This window comes from Camellia sinensis, chromosome 8 (assembly GCF_055761805.1).
Source record: "Camellia sinensis isolate YWXY chromosome 8, ASM5576180v1, whole genome shotgun sequence".
Taxonomy (NCBI): Eukaryota; Viridiplantae; Streptophyta; class Magnoliopsida; order Ericales; family Theaceae; genus Camellia; species Camellia sinensis.
This window is the reverse complement of record NC_138968.1, coordinates 152063946-152074904: the sequence shown is the minus strand read 5'-3', so window position 1 is coordinate 152074904 and position 10959 is coordinate 152063946. Positions and strand designations below refer to the sequence as shown.

The following is a 10959-nucleotide window of genomic DNA, read 5'->3' as shown; positions in this document are numbered from 1 at the left end:
TTCTGAAAACTTAATCAAATAAAGCTCATATTTGTGAACACAATTTTTTAATTCAGATAATGAAAGTGAGTGAGAAGGCAAATATTGGTCAGCAACACCAATTAAAGTCTTTATATCAAATCGGAGCGTCAGTAGGAGCCGTTTAGCATCCAACGGCCAGGATGGAGCGGACACCTAACGTCTCCTTTTCTCAACGGTCGAAAAACTCAAAATACCCAAATTTCCCCAATTAAGCCATCTTTCTAACCTTCTCTCTCTCTCTCTCTCTCTCTCTCTCTCAAGAACGCTCCAAGAATCCACTTACAAGTCACCATCTCTCTCTCTAAAAAATTTTCATACATTACTGGAGATGAGTGTTCTTCAATACCCAGAAGCCATGAACGCATCAGATCTTCAGGTATGGAACAATGCCGCATTCGACAATGGCGATTCCGAAGATATCGCAATCATAAGATCTTCTTGGTCTCCTCTAAAACCCATTCTTGTGAATCAATCCGAGTCTTTTGATTCTCTTTCAAGTAAAGAAAATCAGAGTCCTGTGCCCGAAAAATCCCATGTTTCTCTCAAAACTCCAGCACCAATCAAACCACTTCACCCAAATGGCATTATCGGAAACTCACAAGAAAATCCACCAACCACCCTTCTCAATCACAGTCTCATTGAGAAGACAGTTTTCAAGAATGCAAACAAAGAGGTTCTTCGCGACGAAAAGAAGATCGACGCAGAGATTGAGGAGATTCAAATGGAAATCACTCGATTATCATCGAAATTAGAGGCGCTTCGGCTTGAAAAGGCAGAGCAGAAACTGAAATTGCTCGAAAGGCGAAGAAGAGTAGTACCAGCAAAGTTCATGGAGCCGAAACTGAGTGTTAAGAATGCAGAGAAAGTGAAAAAGATCGAAGAACCATCGTCGATGAGTGCTAGAACGAAATTGCAGAGAAGGGGTTTGAGTTTGGGTCCATCGGAGATAGTTTCTGGAGCACGAAGAGGTGTGAGTTTGGGTCCATCGGAGATTTTTTCCATGGCCAAGTCGAAGCAATTGGGTGGTAAGCAAGAAATCATCACCCCTGTTCAGCCGATACAGAATCGAAGAAAATCGTGCTTTTGGAAGCTACAAGACATTGATGAAGAGAAAGTGACAAAAGAAAGGGGAAAGAGCTCGAGTGTTAGTCCGAAGTCGAGGAAGATGATCCCAAAGACCCAATTTTCAAGGCAAGCAGCGACGACAGTGGGATCGAAGAAGGCGGCGAAGAAAGAAGATGGGGTTCTTTCAACAATTCACCCAAAGAAACTGTTCAAAGATGGAGAGAAGTCAGTCCCTGCCAAGAAGCCATTGAAACCGGGACGAATGGTTGCTAGCCGATATAATCAGAGTGCTACTGGGAATTCAGCAATGAGAAAGAGGTCTTTACCGGAGAATGATAAGGAGGACGGTAAGAGGTGTGACAAGAAGCGTTCTTCGTCGTCGAGTGAGTCTATTTTAGAAGAAAAAACCCAGAATCAAGATCATACCGAGACTCGAGTGAAGAAGCAGTGGGAAATTCCCGGTGAGGTAGTGATTCACAGAGGTTTGAAGGATGGTGATGATGAGGAGACTCCAGTACCGGCTGCCAAAATTCCTGAAATGCTTCCGAGGATCAGGGCTGTCAGGTACCAGAATGACAGTCCACGGGACTCGGGACCGGCTAAAAGAGTGGCACAGTTAATTGGAAGAAAATCCTACTTCCGCAATGATGATGAGGATGAGGAGGCACCAGTTTGTCAGGCCTTGAGTTTTGTGGAAGAAGATGTTGAAGAAAAATAAATGGAAAGCAGGGGGTTAAAGCATTCTTGTGCTTTATATTGATAAAAAGTAAGTGCCTAGTTTTTTCACCCTTGTAATGCAATAATGGGATAAGCTGTTCTCTTGATTCTATATTTGGTTTGTTTTGTTATAATGACAATGTGTTGAGCTTAGTTTTTCAATCTTTGGTAAATCATTTTTTTTCTCAATCTACTTTGATGAGATGGTATATTCGATCATATGACAACAAGGCATCTTGTTTTTGCTGTCTAAAGTTCCAGTTTTGTTTATTAAGCCATGTGATTGATTGCAGTCTTTTGACCTACCATACCAGAGATACTTCGAAGCCGGGAAGATGATGCCATTGATAATTATTCTCCAAAAGAAGAGCTTGCTAATATTAGTAACTGCCATACTTTCATTTGCTTTTGTCCTCCTGTTATCTCCAATCATTCATTAAAATTTTAATTTGATTTCAAATTCAAGTAAAAAGCTTGATTTGATATTTACTGCTCCCTTCTTTCATCAAATTTTCATCCAAAACTTTTAAAAAATTACTTTCTCATCCCAAATTTCATTTTTCATCAAAATTTGATGAAAAAAAATCATCTCCAATGCCTCTTCTTTTTAAATTTACATCAAATTTGAATTTGATGAAGGATTTTGATGAGTTCTCAATCTAATAAATCTAACCTGATGTTAAAAGTTAAGCAATAGGCTGTCTTTAGTGTTAAATCATATTTGATTGTCCCACCTCAAGCGCATTCTGAGGTCCAATTCTTGCCTTGGATGAATCTCTCCTATTTCACATTACTAAATTCATGTTAAAAGAGAGCCTCGGCAACTTATTTGAAACACTGGAGACAAAATAATAGCATCTCAAGCAATTTTGAAGCTCTTGGCATTATATCAGTATATCCCAATAATATGGAAGAACGCTGACTAAAACTTATAGTAGTCATTGATCTATAAACTTGGAAGTTTGGAACTTTGCATTCTTCCGTTACAAATTTTTCCATTTACCTGGAAATCTTAAAAGGCTGTTCAATATGGCCTTGAGACCAGGACTCATGTGGCATACCTAAATGGACATTGTTGAATGACAAACATAACCAAGAAAAGTAACACCAGAAAAATGTCACTGTAATTCTAAAATCTAAAATCCAAAATTAAATGATATTAAGGTAGAAAATAATTGCTGAAAATATTTTAAGGAAAAAAATTTGCTTTACTATATGCCTATAACAGGAAGGCTTGCTGGTAGGAGCAATTTTGGGTAGATTATGTGTCAGCTGTGGCCTCAGATTCGACTCGAGTCTCTTCCAAAAATAAACCGTCTTCCCCAGTCAGATACCACCAGCACCCTTGTGCGCCAGCTGACTTGTTTGCTGGATTGTCAAGAGAAATATAGTCATGGTTACAAAATGTTCGGAAAAGTATTTAAGTCTACTGAAACAATAAAACTTGCAGCAATTCATCCACACTAGACATATCTGTGATTTTATTTATTTATTTTACCTTGCATACACTGAATACCAAAGCCACTGTGTGCTTTGACCAATTGAGACCCAATCCCCAGGAAGTTGAGCTGCCGTTTGTTCTCCACCCAGCGGAGCAAATTGTCCTAAATGCTTGTACCTTAGATCAGACAGACCACAAGAAGTTCAGGTGCAATATTGCAAATTTGCATGCAAATTAAAGGCATGTTAGCCTGGACATTTGTCTTCAGTTGTCATTACCCCAGCGCTACTTTTGATTGCCAAGTCAATCTAAAATAATAAGATTTGGAACCTAAACTACAGACCAACCAGGCATCGTGGGATACAAAATAATGCAATTACATTAGAAGCAATTTGTAAAATGTATGTAAATGGAATTAATTAATCCAAACTTTTGGTATAGGTTTTCAGATCTCTTATTTAAAAATGACATTTTAAATTATTTGATTTAGAGAAGCTCAATTGCCCTTTTCTTTTCTTCTCTTCTTATTTTCATGTAGAGACAATGCAATCAAACTCTATTTTTTCCCCTAAAATGTTATCATCTTCCACATACGACATACTGCTAAGCATTTCTACCTCTGTAGGCTGTAGAAATCATAGTTGTTAAGCATTCTCATCACAACACTCTTGCAGTTTTAACTTTTAAGCAAACATTTTCAACGTAAGCAAAAATTCATACCTGAATGGGCGAAACCTGTGGTGTCCAGATCCCCTGAACCTTAGCGGACCTTCAGGATTTTTTTCACACTCTTCCATGTGATTGAAACAGTTGGCGAGGTAAGCTCCTTGTTGAGCAGCTACCTAAAATATTAGATGATGAAAATGGGGAGCATGAGGTTGTATAATTATATCAGCACTGATGAATTAATGTCAGTTCACCTGTGCTGTTGCCGGAAGGCTTTTCATTTGTGCATCCACTTCAGAAAGAGCTGCTTTGAACAATTCAATATCAATGATTTCCTTTTGGTCATTTCCTTGGTAATTCTTCAGTATATCAACAAAATTTTTCAACTGCTTCTTCTTCAAATAAATCTCCACTTGAGGATATCTTTCGCAAATGTCCTTAATGACATCGTTAAAATCTGCCAAAGTAAGGGTACCAGATTGATTCTTATCTGCCTTACTAAATATGGCCATAATGTCTTCCTGATAGCGAAGCAAAAGTTCAGGACTTAGTATGTTTCCGTTTTTAACTTTGTCAAAACACTATTCATATGACTTCTCTAAATAGTACCAAAGTTAGAACAAAATATATATACTCCCCATCACAAAAATTCACCATGAACTCCATAAGGAAAAGAGTGACTGTATTGCCTGTTCTGAAACGAATGAAGTACCAATCTAATAAATATTTTGAAAATAAAACATCATTGCGAAATAGGATGTCAACAGATTTATATATGATCTAAAGTCGTTTGTAAACATACAAAAGATATAAAATAAAAGATCAGAAAAAGTTTTGGTGAAAGAGCTTTGCATCAAATTAGAAAGAGAAACTGCAACAAACCAGGAAAGGCGCATCATGGCTAAACATACAACATGTAATAAAATCCAATGTGCAATGCTCAAACAAGAGTTTTACAAAGAAGCCAGAGGATTTATACCATGATTTTCCGTTGATTTATTGTGGCACAATCACCCAGTGCATATATGCCATCATGTCCTTCCACCCTCAGCCATTCATCAGTTGCTAAAACACGCCTATTAGTCTGCGCTTAAAGGAAAAGAAGTTTTCTGATATTAATGACGAATTCAAAAGGAAATCCCAAGATGTTTGGAAAGTGAGAACTTGTCTAGCACACTAGCTTAAATGCTATTTAATAAGAAATAAAAAAGAAGAATAAAGAAAGAAAGAAGAGAGTAAAATCAAGAAGGAATGAAGAGAGAATGGCAGAGGTTCAGAGGAACAAACCTACCTGACCAATTTGCTTCATAAAATCCATAATGACTGGGCGAGTCCCAATACCAGTTGACCAGACAATCATTCCATATGGTATAGATCGGTTTTCACCAGTTGCTCTTTCTTTAGTAGAGATTGCCTTGTCAGTTACTTTTACAACCATCGACCCTGTTTTCAAATCAATGCCATCTCTTTGGAACTTTTCTTCAGCAAAAGCAGTAATTCTTTTGTCAAACCTGCATAGTCAAGGCAATTGAAAATTGAATTCCTGACACCAAATTACCTTCCAAGAAACTACCCTTTCATTTTGTAGTAAGCTTCAAAACTAAATTTTAAATGAGAGCCAAAGAATTGGATGACTTGATGAAAAAGATACTAAAGTTGTGCTTCTTTCACTATCTTCTATTCTACGGTGATTCTTTCTTCCATTTAGGGGATTCTGTAAAGAGTTCCCATTACATTGTGGACATATTGCAAGCCTACAACTACCATCCTTGTTAGCTGTCTCATATTGCCAAACAAATGCGTTCATAAAATGCTTTCCATTTCTAGCTGTCCCATTTTCTTAACTATTGAAAAAGCTCTTGATTTTTTCGGTTTTTAAGGAAGGCCTTGCCTTCTTAGAGAGATATAGCCACCATAGACTAGCTCGTCCGTAGGGCAATGATCAGGCCAGGATTTTCCTTCTTAAGAAGAAAACTTCTCTTCAGATTTAGGTCACATGGATTCTCTATAATCTCTAGTGACAGTTCTATACTATGATTCTTGATTACTAGATCAAACACCTTCACAGTCTCCGAAATTCAGACCTATATAGATGCTAGAGGAAGATATCTACTGTACAAATCCCTGATAGGATATCCCAATTCTTTATGCATCTCATAGATGAAGATGATTTGTAAAATAATTTCAAGATATCATAACATAGCCTAGCATCAGGAGACCGCTAAAACATAATCGATCAATTAGTTACACTATACATTTATTCATGAGGGGTGATCATTGGTTCAATAGTAAAATCTTGGCTTAATAACCTTGAGATTATGGATTCAAGTCATGGGGCAACTGCTTTGTGCACTATGCCTAAGGTTAGGTATGTAACCAATCTTTCCCCTCCCAAACACACGTTAATGTGTACTAATTGTGTGTTGTTTTTTATACATTTATTCATGAAAAATATAGAATGATTGTAGGGGCGACATACAAATACTTAACATTGTAAATCCAACATTGTTTATGAACATGCTGATGTATGTGGCACACGACCTTCTCTCATTCTATAAACTGAGAACACCAGAACCACTAGCAGTACATAAATAGTGTGTGCCTATAAAACCAGTGTCCAACATGGTTGAACAACTTCAAAAAAAAAAAAAAAAAAAAAAATTATCATTCTAAATTGGAAAATTATATATTTAGAAAGACTAGATTCTTGAATTACCACGATCTTCCTTACATGTTCAATATATGATCTGCAGCCTCAAGAAGTGTTATTTTGACATGATCTTTAACGGTAGGATATAACTTTGCCAAATCATCAATGACAAAATCATGAAGCTCAGCTGCAAATTCCACTCCTGTTGGACCACCGCCAACAACTACAAAATGTAGAATTCTCTTTCTTTCTTCTTCACTTATAGTTGGAAGGGTTGCCCTTTCAAAGCAATCAATTATTGTCCTGCGGATTCTCTGAGCATCTTCTACTTCCTGCATGAAGAATTTCATTTTCCTTACAGTGAGCTACATATAGCAGATTAGATTTTAACGAACTACTGAGTGAAAACTATTTAAGGACCTCAAGAAGTAATAAAACAAGGGTTTATCTTCGCCCCTATTTTCATCAAGCAGTTGATGAGTACTCAGTAGCTCAGTCAACGTACCTTCAAGAAATGGCAATTCTCCTCAACACCAGGAGTGTTGAATGTGTTAGAACGGGCTCCCATGGCTATCACCAAATAGTCATAATCCACTGTAAATTCTACTTCCCCACCCAAATTGGTATCTTGAGTGGATCGACAATAGACTTTTTTGTTCACTGCATCGATCTTGAGACATTCAGCTTCCCTAAGTTGAACGTCAAATGGTTTCTGCCGCAAGAAATACAAGAATCAGATATTTTTAATATCTTCAGATGGCAATGTTATGGTAGAAAATGACCACCTGAGAGTTCGGTATCATAGAAACCACACAGTACATAAATAAACTAGCAGATTAACACATACTGACTGTTGTTAAAAAATCAAAATAAAAAACTTAGCAAGCTGAAAATGCTTTACATGTAAATGATAGTTACCAAAACAAAACATCCCACCTCTGAGATAGTGAGGAAACACAACTGACAACCAAAAGTTTATAGACTCACCATTATAGAGTCTACTAGTGACATGGCTTTTGGGAAGCAACAACGGCAACTGGCATCCCTTGTTGCCCTTAAGTACCCAAATAGATAATAAATTTCACGTTTTTGATTTTTCCCTTTATATGTCACTAGATATGACTTGAAACCTCAAAGGCTTCATGGGGTAGCAAGGAAAGTTGCAAGGGGATGATTATGATGCAACCCTTGTCATGGAAAAATGTTGCACTGAACATTAAGTTCACAATTATCTTATTTCTCGGGGATCGTCTTTTGTGTATCATAGGAGTGTAATGGGTTGGATGGCAGCTGACTCCGAAAGCAGGAAATAGACTCGTATCTGTGCAAGGAGTGTCCAAGACATATTCAGGTCCTTTGCTGGTTTCCTAATGGTGAAATCCTAATGAAACATCACAAGATCAAACTTCATATTTTTTATAAAAAAAAATAAAAAATAAAAAAATGTTCAAAATTTTAAGGGCAATCTCTGTTTGGAAATCCTATGTTCGGAGAATTGCCAGCCAAAGGTACAAATGTAAACAAAAGATCATAATGTCATCAATTCTGATTTCCAGGAAAGCTTTCCTCAGTAAGTTTTCTGTTTCCCTTCATGGATTTCTAGACATAGAAAAATATTCTCAGCAATCTTATTTGAATAATTCAGAATTTAGCATACATTAGTCCAATATGAAACACTTCGATGTCAATTTTGCACACTGAAATTGAGGAAAATTCTGCTCATGCAAAGATTAATGGTTCAGGAAAGAGTATGTAGTCTAATATGCACTGTACCTTCCTAACAATGCTGCGAATTGGTTCGACAACACTGCGTGCTTCCACTGTGCCGTTTGTAACACTTGGTAACAAAGGAGTAAATGCGAAATAATTACGAGGTGACACCACCTGAACTTCATACGAAGAATCTTTCAGATTTTTCAGAAAACTTGTGCCAGCCCAGCCAGTTCCAAGTACTACCACCCTCTTTTTCTTTTGATCGGTATGAATGGCATCAGCATAAGCACCATGGAATGGTCTGGCATCAGAAAGAGTCAATAGACCTCCACCACTGTACAGTCCAGAATAAAAGGAGTTCAGAAGTTTCAAAGATAATATGAAAATATCGTTACATGGAGGACAAAGAAACAGGTCTATTGCAGTCGCAGTATATCAAGATGGAGAAAGTCAGTTGTAGAACAATACAATGCCAAGAACAGGAGAAAAGAGGTTCCACAATTTATAATCTAGAACACAGCATTGAAGAAAACCATTTACAAACATAGGGATACCATGAATGACATCATTATTGAACATGGCAGCTATAATGAACTCCAACTACTATACGAAGTGAAACAAGAATATCAAATTGTTTCAGTATCCCACTAGGCTATGCATTGGTTAGAATTGCAATACTACATTCCTCTGTCACTGATGACAGTTTTCAACATGAAAAATGCGAACAGAGTAGACCGACTGATGTCTCCCACAGAAACCAGTCACATGACTGAAATTCTTGAAATCTGTTTTAAAATCATTTGAATTTACCTGCAACATGTCAAGACTTCAATAAATAGACAATTTCAAGAATTTATTTGTAAAGTTGGGTCGACTTGAGTAGCATGGCCCTTTTCAAATTTTACCTTCTTTAATTTCAAATTGCTAGACTGGAAACAATGCATGAGTAGAAACGTAGTTGAAACTATTGAAATTGTCTCAAATAAACAAAACCAGTAACTGGATGTTTGACGCCATTCTTGACATCTCAAATTTCTAAAGTATCCTTGTCCAGGATCATTCATGCCTTGAAGATAAATTCATTGACCCTAAAAGCAACTAAATAGAAAAATGAAAAGATGGAGAATGAAAAAAAAAAAAAAAAACCGAGGATTGAATAACAACTTCTTTTCCCTAAGGCTATGTTTGGTTCATAAATTTGAATAAAAATTTGGAAGGAAAAAATAGATGAAATATGAATAAAATATAGTTACATTCCACATACATTTTACGCCCTAAATCTATAATCAAAATACAGCCTAAAAGAATAGGAAGTTTCACCACCAACTTTTAGCATTTTCCCCATAAGAAGACAACGGGCTTGTTTGGTTTGTGTTTGTAGAGTAGTTTTTGAGATAAAAAGTACGAAAACTTGTTTGGTTTGCATTTTTTCAAAAATGGTTTTGGGAAATTGTTTTGGAGAGAGAGTTTTAAAAAAAGTGATTGATTTGATGTGCATGAGAGAGAGAATGATTTTGAAAAGAAGCAAACCAAACAAAATTTTAAGATTTTTTTTGAAAAAATTTGTTTGATTTGATTACTCTTGAAAATTTGTTTGTAGAGAATTTTTCTCAAAAATTTTTCCCAAAAACAAACCAAACATGTTTTGGGATCTAAACCAGCTGGGTGCCAATGGCTAAAGTAACACAACCTGAATTTCATTTTTGTCATAATTTTTAAAGGCATGTTTGGATTTTCACAGGGAAGCTAAATCAAATTGCAATTCAACAGGAAAAAAAAACACTCACATTGCACAGCTGTAAAACTAAATGCAATAGATGGTATGGATATCTTGTTGCGAAATCGGTACATAAAAGCCTGATCAATTCCACAAAACCCAAAAACCAATAAAACGATTGGATTCTTTCAGGAAGTTTAATTTGAATTAAAATAGTTAATAAAAATAAAATAAGCTAAAATAGTTAATAAAAAAAAAATAGGACATCCAAATCATAATCATTTCAATTTTTTCTCACAATTATCAAATCAACTACTAAAAAAAAAAAATGAAAAAAAGTCAAGTATCTTCCCAAACACAATTTTTTTAATCAAGCTAAAATAATCAAAATCCCAAAAAACTAACTAAAATAGCCAAGTTCCCAAACCACATCTACATGCCATCATCCATGTCATGCTAGTTTTTATTCTTCATCATTTTTGTTTCAATAACAAAGGTAAATGTTGGATTAAAACTTCTATTCGTACATAATTCAAACAATCAATAATAAAATAGTGTGTAATTTTTTTTTAAAAAAAAATGGATACATTAATGCCACAACAGATCTATAAAGCAAGAGGGAAAAAAATGTGAGGATATATACAATACAACATATATAGTAGTATAGATCGAAAAAAACTAGAAGATTCAAGACCTGACAGTGCAGAGAAGAGCGAGTTTAGAGAGTGAAGGATAGTCATGAAAGGTTCTAGAGGCTCTCTGGTAAAATCTATACCCACTCATTGCAAACCCTAGTTTTCTCTTTCTCTTGAGAGAGAGGGAGAGGAATATGGAAATGACAGTTTTTTCTTTTGCAGTGATGCGGAAGAGAGAGAGAGAGAGAGAGAGGGGGGAGGGAGAAGGGGGCAAGTTTGTATATATAAGAGGCGCGAGGTGTGTGTGGAGTAACTGTCACGCAACATATGCTTT

At 36.1% G+C, this 10959-nt stretch overlaps 2 protein-coding genes across 2 annotated transcripts; one reads left to right on the top strand and one right to left on the bottom strand.

The window, feature by feature from the left end:
• Window positions 1-218: 218 nt before the first annotated feature.
• Window positions 219-1992, top strand: LOC114323804 (uncharacterized). The gene has a single exon (XM_028271483.2). The coding sequence runs from the start codon at window positions 350-352 to the stop codon at window positions 1802-1804; it is 1455 nt and encodes a 484-aa protein (XP_028127284.2). The 5' UTR covers window positions 219-349; the 3' UTR covers window positions 1805-1992.
• Window positions 1993-2722: 730 nt separating this feature from the next.
• LOC114323817 (external alternative NAD(P)H-ubiquinone oxidoreductase B2, mitochondrial) lies at window positions 2723-10874 on the bottom strand. The gene is made up of 10 exons (XM_028271493.2): window positions 10685-10874; window positions 8334-8607; window positions 7066-7272; window positions 6642-6892; window positions 5202-5421; window positions 4890-4994; window positions 4165-4431; window positions 3965-4086; window positions 3302-3421; window positions 2723-3171 (listed from the first exon to the last, which is right to left on the bottom strand). Exons 1-10 carry the CDS (start codon window positions 10771-10773, stop codon window positions 3084-3086), a joined length of 1743 nt encoding a protein of 580 aa, XP_028127294.1. The 5' UTR covers window positions 10774-10874; the 3' UTR covers window positions 2723-3083.
• Window positions 10875-10959: the final 85 nt, after the last annotated feature.